This window comes from Pygoscelis adeliae, unplaced genomic scaffold (genome assembly GCF_000699105.1).
Source record: "Pygoscelis adeliae isolate BGI_AS28 unplaced genomic scaffold, ASM69910v1 Scaffold183, whole genome shotgun sequence".
NCBI lineage: Eukaryota > Metazoa > Chordata > Aves > Sphenisciformes > Spheniscidae > Pygoscelis > Pygoscelis adeliae.
In genome coordinates this window covers 1,605,954-1,624,654 of record NW_008824536.1, presented here as the reverse complement: position 1 = coordinate 1,624,654, position 18,701 = coordinate 1,605,954, and the positions used below count along the sequence as shown (strand labels likewise).

Below are 18,701 nucleotides of genomic sequence, written 5' to 3'. Positions count from 1 at the left end.
ATATGGATTATTTTCAGATAAATAAACAGTCTGAAGTCTTATTAGAAAGAATCTGAAGTCTTATTAGAAAGAAACACCAGGCTTGCATGTCACAATGTGTTTTTTGTAAGCATCTGCTTTATTTTACTCTGTTTTTCAGCAATTTCTCTATATCCACATTTTTCCTTCTAAGCTCATAATGTTGGTAAGACCACAGTTCACCCTGCCCCCACTTTCTTAAATACAAATACCATCCCAGGTACTTAATAGACATTTCTGAAAATGCTGTCCTATATGTACCAAGCTATTTTATCTAAAAATGAAACCACCAAAAATCTTACAACTAGAACAAGAACAATTCATCTTGCCTTTTTAGAGAAAAAGAATCACTTGTGGTCTAATAGTTTTAAACAGTCACCTAAGTCTCTAAGCAGAGTTATAACCCTGAATAAAAAGGTTATTTTAGTGTAATGATGCTTGCTCAGCAATTACTAGCAAATGCACATTAGTAAAATATGCCCTGCAGAGTTAAGAGCCTATGAATGTGCTTACAATGTTAGCATGCAAAGGCAGTCACAGCACCTGTACTGTGTTTTTAAAATAAATACACATTCTATAAGGGCCCGTAGCAGTAAGATCAGTATTTTCCTGTTTAATTGTTATTGTTCAAAAATGGACTCAGAGGGACATCAAGACCATCTCAAAGTTTGAGAGAGATCATTTTTGACCCAAAATGTACAGCTTTTGCCCACCTGGAGTAGGCAGCAATTATACATAGCTAGAGTTTCAATCTTACTAGTTTACTTTGTCTAATAAACTGTGTTTCGCTAGTAACTTCTTCAGGTTTTAGATTCCATCCTATTATGACTGTTGTTATGAATTTCATTTCAGAGGCACTGGGATCACAGAGTCAGCACACTAGAACAAAGAAAGATCAGCAAAACTTAGAAACCAAATTTCGACTTTATACAGATACAACTGAAGAAGGCTGTCAGATTTTTTTTAATCAGTTGGAGACTCTTGACAAATGCAGTTTCAATGCCTCTCTTCCTCTGGTGATGATAGTCCATGGCTGGTCGGTATGAACTCACATTTTATTTTTTATTCAAACTACACCCGATTTGATATACTTTCCTTCTCATTATGCTAGTGCCAAAAGTAACTTAAGAAGAAAGGTTGTGATTAGAAAGATGGTGGATTTCGCTGGTAGCAATCACGGCTAGAAATAATACAAAGTGGATATTCCCCACTGAGATTCTGAAGGAACAGTCTACAAGCAATTTTTCGTATGAGAGTTCCATGCCAAGGATTAGATTCAGCCCTGGTTTAAAGCCAGCAGAGTTCGAACAAGTAGCTGAATTAATGTGCTATGCCTCTGGAGGACTGAATATCAGTTTCATTTCTCTGATATGTTCACTGCCAGATATTTGCAGACTTATTGAAAAAGAAGTGCACACAATCTCCCCACATCTTTCTCACAGATACACCTTTAAAGAGAACTTCTCTATAAGCCCCTTCAGCTGAAAATGAAGCCTTCAACGTCAATGAATTATCACTGAACTGCTTCCAGTTAAACTGTGAAAAAAAAAAAATCCACCATAAAAACCTCTCTCAAAAGCATAGCAGTACTAAGAGTGACTTTTGATCAGCTTCTCAGTTGAAAAAGAAACAAAAGAAAAGGCAGGATAAGAAATAATATAATTTTAACAGATCCTTGATTCTCATAGAACCAATGTCATCAGCATAAGGTGGCAAAATGGATCTTTCCTGCACATCTGCAAATATGCAGAGAAACTTTAAACACCACCCTTGATGCGTATAACTCTCTTAAATAACAGCAGAGCTTACTTTGGATGAAATATTGCCCTAGATTACTTTAGCCAAGCCTCCCAAATAAGAATTTGTTCAAAACCTATACCCTCTTCAAAGACAAACCATGGACCTGAAGCTGCTGCCATTGAAGTTCATCATTCGTATTAACTTAATTTGTGTTGGGCTCTTAGAGGAATATGTATGGAAACCCAGAACTGAGACTCCCCAATTCTGTTAAAACAGAAGAGAGAAGGATGTTCTATCAATTGAGGAAATATATGCAACTAGAACAACAATTAATATTTACTTTATCAGATTTAATTCTGGTTCATCAAATCAGAAGCAGTCTTTGATGCTAGCAAGGAAATTGTGATCAAGTCCTTGAAAAAAGAATGACTCAAAAAAAAAAAGGCAATCTCAAAATAGAACGGCTGTAGAATGTAAATGCCCGCTGGTCTGCAACCCTCCAGCTTCCCTCCCTCTCCAACCCTTTCAGCCTAAATTTACAAGGACAGCTGCTTTTGAATGAAATCAGAAATTTTCTGGACATTTCTGTCTTTTTTTAATCAGTAATACCAATTATTTCAGGATGAGTGAAAATATTTAGGGACATCATTTCTCTGATAAGAGTTCCTTATTACAAGATATAAATTATTATAAGGTTCTTATATTGATTCTTAATTTTTTTGTCCATCAAAACCTAAAGATTCTCAGCACTGAAGCATGCTGAAGCCCCTAAAATCTAGTTATCAGCATTAAGCCCTCCTTGTTTATATTATGGTTTTTGTTTCCTTGAGCTTTTCACAAGAAATATTTGGCAGAGACTGCTTTCCCTTAAGAATTTTTTTCCCTTTTTTTTCTTTTTTTGAATAAAACAGGTGGATGGGATATTAGAAGGTTGGATTTGGAAAATGGCAGCAGCTCTGAAGTCTCAGCATAAACAAATTAATGTGATCATTGCAGACTGGCTTACATTTGCTCACCAGCACTATCCCATTGCTGTACAGAATACGCGCTACATAGGACAGGAGATAGCAGACTTCCTGGAATGGCTGGAGGTAAGAGCCTCCAGATCAACACGTTTCTCTGGAAAAGACCTATTTACCCGTCCTTATGCTTCTACCACCTTTCTGAAACACTATGCTGGTTAATGCTGTTCATTTCGATTACTTACGTTTCTTTAATATGTTGCAAATTTTTCTTCCATAAACTTCCATATGACTTCATAAAACTTTCATCATGCAAGACAAAAAAGCAAGTGGTCTTGTTTATTAAAATATTTTGATATATCTTTAGACGCGAGATAATTTCATGCTACTTTAGCTTTTCAATTAGCATGTGTGAAGACAGCTGAGAGTCCCACACTTTGAAAACAGGCATACATTATCATACGAGAGGAAATGGCCTCAAGTTGCGCCACGGGAGGTTTAGATTGGATATTAGGAAAAATTTCTTCACCAAAAGGGTTGTCAAGCATTGGAACAGGCTGCCCAGGGAAGTGGTGGCATCACCATCCCTGGAGGTATTTAGAAGACACGTGGATGTGGCGCTTACGGACATGGTTTAGTGGTGGACTTGGCAGTGCTAGGTTAACAGTTGGACTCAATGATCTGAAAGGTCTTTTCCAACCTAAATGATTCTATGATTTGCAAGTGGTTAGTTCAGTAAAATAGGTGTATGTTATCTGTGCTTAATTTCTGCTTTTAATGCAGAATTCAAGCATTACATTGTGTCTGATTTTTGCCTCAGTTCCCAAAAGTTTATTCTAAAATAATGGCTTAGAGATCCAGAATGTAAAGGGAGACCTTTTAAGAGGACAGACATGCCTCACAAAGCAGATGACATGGAGGCAGTAGTGAGTACAGAGCCACGCTAATGTAGTGACTACTTATCAAAACTCCTGCTACATAGGGAGTAGTGGCCATGGCTGGATTGAAAAGGCTGCAGACAAGTCTGCAAGGGATGTCTGGCTCCAGCACTATTTAAGAAAAGGCAGAAAGCAAACACTATAATGAGAATCACTCATACAAACCATGCACCCTAAGCAACTCTTATTTCATCTATCTGTAGTACTAATTTAAGCTAATTTGAAATGACATTATACTTCTGTACCTCACAATGAATTTTTGAATACATTAATTTAAATACAGTGAGGCCTAAAGTGGAAGGGAAATACACTGCAAAGCTGAAAGATTTGTAGCAAATACTGTTGAAGGGCTAAGCTGCTTTCAACAGGAATGGCAGGGCTAGAAGTTGTCAGATACCACGCCCCGTTAGGGACAACAGGCACAAAAGAAAAGGCAGAAGAGCCAGAGTCACTATTTTTCGTTGTGACATTACAAGAAACCTTAGCTCTTGGTCAAATGTAGTTTAAGTTGCTGCAGCCTAAAGTCATATTTAGAAGCTGTTTAATTATTGAATGAATCAAACGGTGGACTTTGTTCAGTTCCCAGGAGGACACACCACATTGTCAACAATAAAAACAGTCTGTGATTTCTCCAGTGTCAGCAAACAAATCGAGGCTTGAATAAATGACTCCTTGCTCCAGCACTGTAGGTAGCTTCTCTTGTACCATGGTATGTTCCAGGATTTAAATATACCATAAATTTTCACAGCATTCAATTGAGCATGTTCAAGCAGTAAACCCTCCTTCCAGTGAGAAGCACCCCTCATGAGTTTAACAGTTAAAAAAACTTCATTCCAACTCCAGTAACTATCTTTCCGCTATGCTTCTGTCTGCTTACAGGCAGGCAAGTATTTGAAATATCCTCGATGGATGTAACAAAAACTGCAGTGCTGTCTAACGTTTTAATAAATAATAAAAATAAATCTTAGCACTCTGTCCTGGTTTCCTAGTCCAAGAGTTAATAGGGCATGATCAGTAACAATCTCAAGAGCATCCATCTCAATAACACCTGCCAAGAAAATTGGTCAGATCTTGTGATTTCTAAGAGCTGCCTCTCTCAAAAGAAGGTTGCCAAGTTTCACCTCATCTTCACAAGAGACAGGTATCGAGACTGCAAAGCCACTCCATTGGGACAGGCAATATCCACAATGAAATCAAAACAGAGCAAACAAAATCTTTGCCTTTCCTGCGAGAAAAATATGCCACATTTTTCTTTACAAGTCAGAAAAACTTTGAGCCTTACAGCTCAGGTGAAATGCTGAAGATCTAGATACTATTGATTAGGTAGAAAGAAGGGCCTGAGGCCAATTCTGCTTCAATAAGTTTCAGATCAGATACCCAGTTTTGTACAAATCAGTCCAAGAAACTTCATTGCCATATCACTTAGCATGTCTGATCAATGTTTTGATACTTTGGCTTCTAATTTGGCTTGTGCTAGTATCTCAGGCAAAAAAAGCAAGGCATTTTCTGTAAAGGACTTTACACTGAAGTTAAAGGACAGACATCCATTTTATAGTCATAGGAAAGTCAAATGCTGCAGACAAAAGGCGATGTACATTTGCATCACTTGCCACAAACAGCAACAAAAATTCTACTGTGTTGTTGGTTTTCCTGAGCATAGCACATAAGTAGCAGTGCCCAAATGTGGCATTTTCCTGCTGCATGAAAAGGAGGCAAGGAACAACATTCAGCCAGTGAAGAAATTTAGTGCATGATCCATGCACCTCATTTGACCTCCATCATCAACATACAAGTGTCTTGTGTTGCAATTCATGGCATTCCTAACTTGTAGTAAGTATTTCACTGTTTACTTTTCACATTTTCTGCGTCTAAATGAAGCTGCCACTATCTTCCAGGAATCCATTCAATTTTCCAGAAGCAATGCTCATCTAATCGGGTACAGCCTAGGAGCTCATGTTTCAGGATTTGCTGGAAGTTATATCAGTGGTACGAACAAGATTGGAAGAATTACAGGTAAAAGACTTTAAGAAATGTAACAGTCAACTGATTTAAGTTACGTAGATATTTGACATATCAATGTCATATCAATATTTAGCTGTTGAATAGCAATATTTGCCACAGTTTAGAAGTTTCATCCCATTGGTTTAGAAATTAGATTTAGAAAATTTAATGAAAACACTTTTCAAAATGAAGTATCACAGTATTTCTAGCTTTGATCTTTCCTACCTCAGTCCAAATTATGACATACAGAATATACAAGCGTGGGGACTACGAATCATAAACCAAAGATTCAAGTTGCATGTTGCTTGAATTTATCTTGTGTCCATTCCCAGTAACACCTTCAACTATATGTTAGCCTCTAACCTTCGATCTTTGGTCACTATCTTGACCCAAAGCCATTCAAATACACTGTTCATTGTTAGCAACTAATTTTAAAAAGAAAATTACATTAAGGAAATTATTCAGACTTGTAACAATAAGCTCTAAAAATTCACAGTGATAAAAGCTATTAAAAATAAAAGGAAATGTATGCCTTCAGGGTGACATCCTTACTTGTAGCTTGTTATTAGTCTTGTCCAGTTACCTCTATGCAACTACATTAGTCCATAGTACCAACTAAAGAATCTCAAGTTCAGAAGCTTGTCCTCAAAACTGAAGGCAGCTTTAAACTATGCAGGCAGTCCTTTTCAATAAACCAATTCCCAACCAAAAAGAGCACCATACAAAAATATCTAGCAAGCTAAAAATCAGCAAGACTCCCTAAGTGGAATATTATTATAAACATCTAGCAGACATACAGGTCTTTTAAGCAATAAGCGAAGCTTTGTAAAGTTTCAGGTCCCAAATGTGGGCTAAAAGTCAACCTTGTTGTGGGACTGGTGTCTTCAAAAGGGCCTCTGAAATCCATGACCTCTGGAGTATGAAAGAACAAAATTAAGTAAACATCCCTCAAGTGACAAAGCAGTAGCAAGCATGATTTGTCTACAACAAACACATCTATCTCTGGGCCTGTGTCCTTGTGCATGTAGCAGTTACTGTTTATTACAGCACCTGTGTTTACTTTACCTTTTGGTGTAACCACGTACCCTCTGCAGGACAAGTTTTCCTAGCATTGTTTCTATCAGCGAAAGGCCTTGTAAAGTACCACTACTGTCTGGTTTTAAATATTTATCACAGACTTTTCTCATAACAGTAAAAGAACAGCCAATCTGCACTATATCACAACCGGATTATTTGCATTTATTGCAGGCCTTGACCCCGCCGGTCCCTTGTTTGAAGGAATGTCACCAACAGATCGTTTATCTCCAGATGATGCAAACTTTGTAGACGCAATTCATACGTTCACTAAACAGCACATGGGTCTCAGTGTTGGCATCAAGCAGCCTGTGGCTCATTTTGACTTTTATCCCAATGGAGGCACCTTTCAGCCTGGCTGTCACATCATGCATGTGTATAACCACATTGCACAATATGGAATCACTGGTAAGAACCAATGGCACAAAACGGGAAGCAGCATTGCAGCTGCACTGACAGTATCTCTGGGAAACTTTACATATCTCTATGGTCTTAAACAGTATCTAATGGGAGTATTATCTCCCATTATATGCAAGGAAATTTCTTTTCTAGAAATCAGTTATCTGATTTTTACATGTATTGAGTTCAAACTGCTGTTGCTGTTACTGACTCCACTAAGGAATGTGGCTGCCTAGCACTTCTGAAAATGAGGCCACAAGCATCCTGCTGTCAAGCACTTCTGAATAATTTCAAAGGTATTTGTTTTAGTGGTAGAGGAAATGAGAAAACTTATTCTAATTAAGCCAGATTCATCTAGTGTGCAATTAATTATTTCCAATCAAATAAAACACAGGCCTGTACTACTGACCTCCTTAGTTCACCTTTTCCCAACTCCCCATCCTTCAGCTATGCAGATGATGCTCTCTCTAGGACCTGACTGCCAGTGTTCCAGGCTAGGTTTTATATATAGAAGCTTATTTCCAATGTACCTAAACATCTAGAGAAACTGATGCAACATACTGAAAAAAGATAAGGTACTGATGCACAGTGACAACCAGAACTGTTCACTGAAAAAAAACCAGAGTACTGTTCACCCAGCATACTGCATTGCAAAAATATTTCTCAACTATCATCACACTATCTAAAAGCCTTGTTAGCAGATAATTCATGACAAATGTGAAACTAAGCATCAGCCAGAAAGCTTATCAGTGAAGACATATAAAAACAGTCCATCGTGATGTATCCCGATTACACAGAAGAAAACAACTTTCATAATTTGATGACACTTAAGGAAGAAAAAGATACTGCCTGTAAAAGCAGATCTATGTATTTAATATTTTTTTAATGTATTTAATACATTTTTTGCTCCTTTTTCCCCAGTAGTAGGTGCAAGCAGAATTCAATTCAGCATGAGAGTTTGTCACTCTGATAGGGACAAAATATGATATTACCATGTAAGCATCCAAAAGATAACAGTGTTCAACCATTCAGAATGAGACTGCTGTCTTTACTGTGGCATGACCTGAAAGACTGCATATAGCCTCATATTGTATTTCATATTGACCAAAACAGCCAGGACAATGAAATCAAGGTTCATATTTACAGTCTTAAACAGTCAGGCTAGAGAAGTTTAAGCAGCAAATTATTCAACTTTATTATCATGTAGGTTCAGCCAAAGTATTTTTGGATTATCCTAAAAGTAAAGTTGCTACAATGTATCATTTCTGAGGCAAAATCATGTTTTAGTAGTAAAGGTGGTGGTGGGAAAACAATAACATGTTTATAGTTGGTTACTGTACTCCTCTGCAGTTGAAATGGTAAAGAGGAACAAGGGCATGCAAAATTTTGTTGTTTGCATTTTTTCAGGCATCACTCAAACTGTGAAATGTGCCCATGAGAGGTCAGTTCATTTGTTCATCGACTCTCTGCTTCACAACGATAAGCAAAGCACAGCATACTGGTGCAACGACATCAACACTTTCAACAAAGGAATGTGCCTCAGCTGTAGAAAGAACCGGTGCAACACACTGGGCTACAACATCAGGGAGGAAAGGCTCCCAAAAAGTAGACAACTCTTTTTGAAAACAAGAGCACATATGCCTTTCAAAGGTTTGTGGGAATACTTGTTACAATCTCCAGACTGATCACAAAGTGTGAGAATGAGCCTAAGCTTTGTGATCCTGTTTAGTCATTTATTAAAGCTTATAAAATCTATGGGAATAATCAATTTGCTGAGACAACTGAGAATCCCAGTAGGCCGTCTTGATACCCTTTCATCAAGGTCCTGACTCTTAATGTTTCTGTGGGAAAAAGCATGCTGCATACTTGCCACAGGCTAACTGTGGATCTGAGGCCCAAGAGATGCTTAGGGTCCTGATCTACTGGATTTTCCTACAACTGGCCTGTGCAAGTTTCTTGTAACATATGCAGGCATAAAGCCAAGACAAAAAAGCAGCATAATTGCTCTGGGAGGCCTGTAAAACCTCCTGTTCCAAGTTTGCCCAAATTTTATCTGCAATTACTCTACAAGATGACATATAAATTACTACTTTTCAAACAATGGATAGACAACAGAACAGCATGGAATTTTACAGGGCAGAACTGTAGCACCAAAATAAAGTGACTGCTACTCTAGCTTTATCTCCATTAAATTACTTTGGTGGATGAGAAGCTGGACATGAGCCAGCAATGTGCGCTCGCAGCCCAGGCAGCCAATCGTATCCTGGGCTGCATCAAAAGCAGCGTGGCCAGCAGGTCGAGGGAGGTGATTCTGCCCCTCTGCTCTGCTCTGGTGAGACCCCACCTGGAGTCCTGCGTCCAGCTCTGGAGCCCTCAGCATAAGAAACATATGTTGGAGTGGGTCCAGAGGAGGGTCACAAAAATGATCAGGGGGATGGAACACCTCTCCTGTGAAGAAAGGCTGAGAGAGTTGGGGTTGTTCAGCCTTGAGAAGAGAAGGCTTCGGGGAGACCTTACTGCAGCCTATCAGTACTTAAAAGGGGCTTATAAAAAAGATGGCGGCAAACTTTTTGGCAGGGCCTGTTGCAACAGGACAAGGGGGAATGGCTTTAAACTGAAGGGGGGTAGATTTAGACTAGATCTAAGGGAGAAATTTTTGACGCTGAGGGTGGTGAAACACTGGCACAGGTTGCCCAGAGAGATGATGGATGCCCCATCCCTGGAAACATTCAAGGTCAGGTTGGACGGGGCTCTGAGCAACCTGATTTAGTTGAAGATGTCCCTGCCCACAGCAGGGGGGTTGGACTAGATGACTTTTAGAGGTCCCTTCCAACCCAAACTAGTCTATGATTCTACTTTATCAAGACCACAAAGTAACAACTTTCTAAGCTCAGAGAGACAATCAGTGTGGTTTCTTGCATATATTACCAGAGGGGAAGCAGTCTGACAGGGAAACGGGGCCTATCTGCCAGTCTCCCTTACAAAATGGCCTGGGCCTGGCTGCAGGCTGGTTACAACTCACCTGTCAAGAGAGCCCGCGAGGCGACTGCTGCTGTTGAGTAGACATTCTCCTGCCAGTGGGAAGGTTTACGTACATTTTAAAGCAAGAACAAGCAGGACTCTGTGGGATGAATGGCAGGGACATGCTTCTTCCAAGGGACTTCCAGTGCAGGGACTTTTGGCAAATGGCATTCCTCCCCACTACCTCCTTCCCCAGCTATCAATGGGGCATGCGGTGAGCAACAGCATGGCGCAGCCCAGGCAGGGCTCCCGCTCAGAGCCACAGGCCACCATACGTGGAGGAGACTTGTAATGTGTGCCCACCTCCTCACCAAGCAGCCAGTGCCCTTCCCACAGCCCCCTCAGCACCTGGGCACCTGCTACACCGCAGCCCCGCCCCGCAGCTCTCCTCAGCACTGAGGCAGTGCAGGGCCCTGCCTGCCCCCAGGCTCCCCCAGAACAGCCCCCCAACCATGGGGGTCCCTCATCACCTCACCCGCTGCCAGGGCTGGCCCGTTCTGCCCGGCACAGCCAGGAAGGGGGTGCCTCCTTCCTGTTGGAGGGGGTCAGCCCGCTTGTCCGCCACCCAAGACATTGGGGTTGGGGAAGCACTTTGCATGTTGACAGTGTGCCCCTGGCATGGACACTCAAGGGCTTTCCAGTCCTGAGGAGAAATGCTTAAAAATGCTGCTTGCATTACACAATGCCCAGTACTCAACTACAATATCACAGATTTAAAAAAATACAAAAATTCAGGTACTTTTAAAAATAATTTTGGAAGTCTTCCACTAACGCAGCTGTGAAGTACACGATGATGACTCCAGAGGGGTCTGCTCAGCCCTCACTGATACTCAGAGCAGCTGAACCTGCTGGATCTCTTCTTACACTTTTTAAAATGCCTCAGGAAGCTACTTGAAGTAGATTTAAAAATCCTAGAGGCCGTGTCTAGTTCCCGATGTAATTCTGCTGCAGTACAGTAAGGTCACCATCAGAATCAGGAAAGCAAATTGCTCTGAGGATGCGGCGTCTGCTACCACCACACCTGGGCACAGAAACACGATCCCTGTGTTGCATTCTTCGCTGGACTCGGAGATAGTTTCAGCTTGTGGTAAAATATCTGCGTCTTATTGGCTTTGATTTCAGTTTGAAACATGTTGCATTTTTATGCTTGGAACTGGTTTTGCTTCAAAAAAAATGTCCTTGACGCATATGCAGATATCAGTGCCCCAGACAATGGTTTCCTTTCACAGAAGTTCCCAAACAAGGCGGCAACTGTGGGAGTGTGCGTACAAAGTCATCTTTGTAACGCTCTTAAAAAAATGTTTGAAGATCATGTGAGAAGCCCAAACAGAAGTAATTTGAGAAACTCAGCATTACACTTCACAAACCTCTGTGCCTTCACAAAATCTGATGTTTCATTTTTCAAGTTAATGGCATTATATTCTGGAGCGTACATTAATCCAGTTCAAACAAAAAATAGTTGTTATAAAGAAGTTAACATTTATAATAAAGCTGCAATGGGACCCTGAGTCTGAGTTTTTCTATGAATACGCTCACCTTTTTCCTTCAAGGTGAGCATCATAAGCACAGCAAAAGCCTAGGCTTTATCAGAACATACACTAGAACAATCAATTTTTACATGGAGAGAACACTCAGAGAAAGACAGAATAGTAATAAATGTGATCTGTAAACAAGTCTCTCTGCCTACTTTGTCCTCTTCAGGTTTGCAGCAAAGAATCAGCCATTTTGTTTTCTACTGAGTGACACCTTTTCAAAAGAAAACATATTGTCCACTAACATACAATAACTATGAAATAACAACAAAAAGATACAGCTTTTCTAGCAAAGACCTTCCCTTGTGAACACTCAGAACTGCACAAAAAAAAAATCTATCTGTGCATGTACATAAAAAGATGACTCCCTTAGCAGTATGGTAAAGCCATTCTCAGATGTAGTGAAGCCTGAAGTGGGTGAGAAGAAATGAGGAGAGCATCTTTCTACTCAAAAACTAGTGTGCAATAATGTTTACCATAACAGTTTCCCATGTGTAACTTGACCAGATTGCAAGGGTAAATACAACGCCGCTAATTCTTCCAAATACTCTGTGGTCTTTGTGAGTAGAAATTACTTAGGGTTTTCTTAATTAACACCTAAATCTATCAGTTTTGTCAAGAAGGTGGCTGGTAGAATCACCAGACAGAGGAGTTTTGGACATTCAAATCTAGCTGACAATATCTGTGTGCACATGGCCTTTAACTGTATGTTGGGGTTGTTTTGTTTTTTTTCCTAACTTACTAAATGTCAAACTCCTTGTAATCAGTACACTGATGATTTCTTAGGCATTCTTCATTCTGACAATATTCAGTTCAAAGACTTTCCTAAACACTGTTCTTCTAGAAAGCCACCAAATCTCGAAGTATTAATGACATCTTTCTTATAGTAATGTGCTTGAACAGAGTCATATTGTTAACGGATGCATGTCAAGCACAATGTATCATTATGCAGTCAAGGAAAGTTTGAGAGTCATCTGTTTTGCAGGGCAATTTTCTAGCTTATCAGAGAAAAAGCCTGACTACATTGCATAAGGTCTTCAATCTTTATCATACATCTCTAGCCATGTCCAGTCATAAGCATTTGTCTGGTGATTTGAATTTCTGGCAAGCCCCCTATCTAACAATTAAACTTCGGAAAAGCTGAAATATTTTCCATGGAAGAATGTTTTATCCTACAAAGGGAACTCAGCACAGGTTACCTTTTTTCTCCATCCTTTTAAACAGAGTAACAGGGCCCCAAACCCTAAGGGATTACACAGAACAGCAATGATCAGAAAAAAGGATGATGTTTTAATTGCAACAAATTTGATCAAAAAATAAAATGGAATATTAATCAAGTTTCTGCTCTGAAAGGCAAAATTCTTTTGCCTGAGAAATCTATTGCTTCTTTGACCATTAATTTTGTCACTTTGCAAATTCTTCCTTTCTATAGTCTATCATTATCAGTTCAAGATCCACTTCATCAATGAAATCCAAGGCAAGCAGATAGACCCAACTTTTACCATTTCTCTGACAGGCACTAAGGAGGATGCTAAAAATCTGCCCATCACACTGTGAGTATTGATATTACATGTCATTGTACAAGTGAGAAACAAGGTCCTAATTTATAATACCACATCATGTACATAATCATCCTATGAGTGAAATGGTTTAGTACAGCTAAGTGAAGATGAACTGGGAATTGTTCTCTCTTCACCCATACTCCCTAAAAATCACAAACTTTTACAATGTTCATACAGTTTTTGCATGAAAAATCTCTATAAAACAAACTTAGTAATCTTGGAAGTTTCCCTGAATATTAAGTATCCTGTCTACTTATGTTCAGTCCATCCCATGGCTAACACAGGGAGGTCTAATCAATTAAAACACAAATAAATAAGCAGCTGTAATTAAGGTTAAGAATTTTGGATATTTCTCATGATGGACACTATCTGTATTAACAAAAGCAAAGGCAACAGTGTGGGTCAGCATTTGCTCTAGCAGACAAAAGTCATAATGTAGATGCTATTATGGGACACCTTTTCTTTTGCTGTCAGAAACCACTACTGCTTCAGCCGCTGTTCAAGCTTCTCCCACTTCTGCTTCTTTTCTAGCATGTTGTCATATTTCACCACTTTATGCACCTGGAGGAAGAGTATCCTAGAGACAGTAATGTTCCCTCCTGGAGGAAGAGGAAGAAACATAGTTCTTTCTTTGGTTTTAAAGAGAAGAGAAACTAGTTTTTTTTCACTTTAACCCATAATAATTAAGACAGCATTATTCTGGTTTTGTTTTCTGCAGAGTTGAAGGTATTAATGGGAATAAAACCTACTCTTTTCTCATCACCTTGGACACTGATATTGGTGAGCTAATAATGATCAAGTTCAAATGGGAAGGAACTGCAGTTTGGGAAAATATCTGGGACACAGTTCAAACCATAATACCATGGACAAAAGGCACCCGTCGACCAGGACTTATAGTGAAGACAATAAGAGTGAAAGCAGGCGAAACACAGCAAAAGTAAGTGTAATGAAAACACTATTTTTCTGTAATAACACCACAGATGCTTGGCACACAGGTTATCCTAGTTCAAATAAAAGCATCCGAGTCCCAGCACTCACACCAGTGGTGAATTTATCCATGTACAACTTCTGGCTTTCCCCCCTCCCCCTCAGATCGGACTGCATGATTTTTAAGTGACTTAAAGAATTTCTTTGTTCTCAGGTCAGAAATGAGTAGTGGGAAGTGTTCTGGCTCACCACTACCACTAATCCTAGTTTAAGGCACAATAACCTTGGGTGATGATTTTGTTGATACTTGGGAATAGAGCATAGAGAAGGAGTTAGCACACAGATCCAAGGAAGAATTTTAGTAAGTTCTGCAATGCAATTTTTCTACACAATTAATGACAGTAACTGATGACAATTTCTGACTTATTTTTAGAATGTGATTATCTCACTCCAAAAGGACCATATGAAATTTCAGAGAAACAAGATACTGTGTAGGATAAATATTGACTCCAACATTAAGGCCATGAAAAATTCAAATTCCTGCTTACAAAAGATACGCCAAATTTTAATTACTTGACTTTCAATACCTACTTTATAGATAAACTCACCATCGCCATTCTTGAAAGTACTCACTGGAAGGATCACATGCAGAACTACACAGTCATCTGATTATTCATTGAAACTAAGGGTTTAATCATAAAATTCCCTTATTTTTGTCTCATTCATTTAAGAGCCAGTCCAGTGTCTGAGAGTCGATAATGAATTACTACACTGTGCAGGCTGTATAAGAAGTTCCTGGAGTGATAAACTGTAGAAGCAAAGATCAACTACAGACATTTTGAAATTTCTAGTGGGCAAACAGAATGTAAGCAGTCCTGGAAAACAAAAAGACTATCTATACTTCTACATACCACACTTTCACTGGTATTCGACAGCAATTTTTGTGCTCTGGTTGTGCTTTTTTCTATAGTATGAATTCAGTGACGTGAATTTTGTCAGCTGAACTCTGAAGTAGCATCAGAGAGCAGTTTTCTGGAACAAAAAAAATTATGAATGCAAACTGAAGTCTGTGTTTTGGATTTTTTTCTTTGTTCATTTTTTGTTCATTTGTTTTGGATTTTTTTTGGAGGATGCATGTTCTTTTTTTCTTTTTCCCTTGCTGATTGCTTTGAAACTGGATCACCAAGTCTGAGTGGCCTTGTTCTCTACATACAGCAATGCTAATAACACTTGAAACTGCTTATTCACACAGAGAAATTTCAGCCACAAGACAGACTAACAAAACCTGTAATGATTCCCACTGCTTTAATCCTTTGAGAAATTTTAACTAAGCAGTTTAATTAAGGTTAATGAGAAAAGCATGTCTTACCTTGTAACGGTGGCTCACTCTTAGAAGATGATTCTTCCATGCTACAGTCTCTTTCTTACTAGCACCACTTATAACTACTGCAGACTTTCTGTGGAACAATACTTATTGACAGAGCTGCATCTCCTTGATACTGACACAAAGACAAATTACACAATTTAAAGAGACATTTTCATAAGACAATCTGTTTGTGCTGGGGGGCAGAGGAGGGATCATATTTTCTTGGGTTTTGTCCCCCTGAAAATGTATTTTGTAGGTATTTTCCTCTCCTAACCCAGGACTTGGCACATGCTCCTGCCATTACAAAAAAAAAAAAAAAAATCATTTCTATAACATCTCCTGCTGTTTTAAAAGACATGATCCAAAATCAGTACTGACCTAGCTGCCAAAGCAAATTAAAGCAGAGAATACACTGCAAATTAGAGAGCTCTGTTTAAATACAGATTTTTGTACCTTGAGAAAAAAGTATGAAGACTGTGAAAGGATTGCCAGGTATATGCATTTTTCTAACCAGAAAGCTCCTGTCCAATACAGCTGTGTCAATAACCTGGCACAAGCCAATTACTACTGATGTACTAAAGAAATCCTAGGAAATGGGTAACTGAGGTGGGTAGTTATTATATTAACAAAAAATGATGCTAGTATCTTCAGGCACCTGATGCTCCTTAGAAGTTTTTTTGCTGCAAGCAAAAATGTGAGTTTGTGTCAAGATTTTAATGGATACTGATTACGTGCTGGGTTTTGTTCTGTGCAATCTGGGCTTGTCATGGGAATGGAAATGACATGTTACTGTTGAAATACTGGATTAATGCTTGAGGGGGGAATGAAAGATTATTAGGTGATTCTAAAAGGAGGAACAAAGGACACTCAAGGAAAAGTATTTTCTTCAAAGAAAAGAGCGTGTAAATTTCAGTCTTCTTGGAAAGACCAAACCATGGATAGAAGAATTAGCAATTTTGGAAATTCAGTATTAAAAAAAGGTAGTAAACACAAGATGTGTTTTGAGTTGTCTTGTGCTTTCTTGAGCATTTGAACAAACTGTTGACAATATTTTATCTCCATGTACCTTTACCTCACAATGTTAATGATATTTATATACATGATAAATTTTCCTTTGTTAGATTATCTTATGACAAACACACACAACATAACAGCATAACCTTAAAAAGTAGTTAATAAACAGACTATTATGAGCAATAAAATACCAGATTCCAACATACTTAAGTTCCAAATATGGAAAACATTTCTGTAGCATATGTAGTTGCTGATGATGTTAGCATCCTACATAACTGATTTTTAGCAACCTCACAACTAAATACTAGTAGTCCAACTAAGTACTAGCAGGCCAAATAGTGCAATCCTGGTAGTAATAGTAAGAGTTGAAACTATAACAATGGCCACTGAGAATACAAAGACTAAATCACTGCATGTGATGTGTATGATACCAGAAAGAGATGGAGGCATAGTGTGCTCAGTACACAGGAGTTGCCTACGCCTTTTACTCTGTACCTACTATCTGGCAGCCAGATACATCTCTTTCCTCACAAGCCTATAAAAACAATCAGATACCTTCCTGTAAAAGACATGATAAAGAAAGTCAGGTTCAGTGTATCTAGAGAGCACACTTTTATACAGATGGTAGCCCTAAAAAGCAATGTTATGCTTACATGCTGTGTTTTCTTTCTAGAATGACATTTTGTTCTCAAAGCACTGACAACGTTCACCTTCATCCAGCCCAAGAGAAAACATTTATGAGGTGTGAAGATCGCTTTCGGAGACAAAACAGAAAATGAGCAAGAACACAAAAGACAACGACTCACCAAAATATATTCAAAATACTATACATCTAGTAAAGTGTTTTAAAAATACACAGCTACATTAAATTTAAATATCCTGATAGTTTCAGAGGTGGTGAAGAAAATACATTTTAAAAAAATTTAGTTTTTGTGATGCAACGGTAAGCCAAAATATGCGCTTTGTTCAAAGAGCCTACTCTCAAAGTGATCAATGAGCAATTTCATCAACAGCAATTGTCAATTTTAAATTGTTTAAAGTTTTACAAAACACCTGCTCACTAGAAATAAAAATATTACTATTTTAAAGAATTTGAAATATTTGAATTGCCATAAGCCTTTGAAAAATTTCATTTTGTTGGATTTAAGGGAAAAAAGGAGCCTCATTTCCCATTAAGTACTTTGAAACATTAATAGTGACTACTATCAGTTAAAACTTTCCTAAATTATTTCCTAATGAAGGGGGAGTTAAATAATCCATACAAGAAAACATTCCCAAATAGATAACATTGTTAACAAAGAGTTTGAACTTTACTTTGTAACATTCAAAAACTAAAACACATCTCAACATAGAGAATGCTTGAGCTATCTGTCATAACCATATGACAAGCCAAATAACTGTATCACCTAAAAATGCTATACTAAACTTTGTCCTGTTGGAAAATGCTTTGATGTTTAACTATTTTAATTAAAGTACTGATTTAAATTACTAGTAATTTAATTATTTTAATGATGCTTAGTATACTACACGCAATTCTAGCACAACTAAGTTCAGCTAACTTTTGCATTAAAAATCATATTTACCTGTTCAGGTAAGGCTTGAGATTTTTATATTTTAAATCGCTGTATAGCAGATTTTAGCATGATTTGAAACTGCATGAATAAATGAAAATGGTAAAACCCTCAAACATCTTCCGTGCATATAAACAAACTTTATAAATTCAAACATATACAATTCCCTTGTTTCCTATGTCAGAATATAAACTACATAATCTGAAACAATAATGTTTCTTTACATAAAGATTTTATTTTATGGTTAGTGCATACTGAAATAGAAATCAATACGTATGTCAGAGTATTTCATTTGTCATTTTGTAATGCCAAGCACAAGATTCATTAAAAATTATGTTTCTACAACGCTGTATTCTGAATGTAATGTTTTAAATGTTCTCTAAATGGTAAAAAATGTGAAACAGAGTCCTAAGACCTGGAGCCAAGCATATTTTCCATACCAAGATATTGCAGGGAATTTTGAATCAAAAATATACAGATGTTATCAGGATTAAAGTGAGATTTATTTTAAAAGCATGACAAATGAACAAGTTGAGCAGAGCTGGCAATCCTGCAAGCAATGAACAGCGATCAAAT

The 18,701-nt window shown here is 38.2% G+C and overlaps 1 protein-coding gene across 1 annotated transcript; it reads left to right on the top strand.

The window, feature by feature from the left end:
- Positions 1 to 842: 842 nt before the first annotated feature.
- On the top strand, positions 843 to 17,340 carry LIPC (lipase, hepatic). The gene is made up of 8 exons (XM_009321606.1): positions 843 to 1,058; positions 2,670 to 2,849; positions 5,554 to 5,671; positions 6,908 to 7,141; positions 8,540 to 8,782; positions 13,118 to 13,238; positions 13,966 to 14,184; positions 17,228 to 17,340. The coding sequence occupies exons 1-8, from the start codon at positions 843 to 845 to the stop codon at positions 17,331 to 17,333; spliced, it is 1,437 nt and encodes a 478-aa protein (XP_009319881.1). The 3' UTR covers positions 17,334 to 17,340.
- The last annotated feature ends 1,361 nt before the right edge of the window (positions 17,341 to 18,701 follow it).

Bases quoted from the DNA above. Each gene is read 5' to 3' on its own strand.
- LIPC (XM_009321606.1), top strand. From the start codon at position 843: ATGACTGTTGTTATGAATTTCATTTCAGAGGCACTGGGATCACAGAGT. The intron at 1,059-2,669 runs GTATGAACTCAC...TGAATAAAACAG, and splicing joins TGATAGTCCATGGCTGGTCG to GTGGATGGGATATTAGAAGG. The intron at 2,850-5,553 runs GTAAGAGCCTCC...ACTATCTTCCAG, and splicing joins ACTTCCTGGAATGGCTGGAG to GAATCCATTCAATTTTCCAG.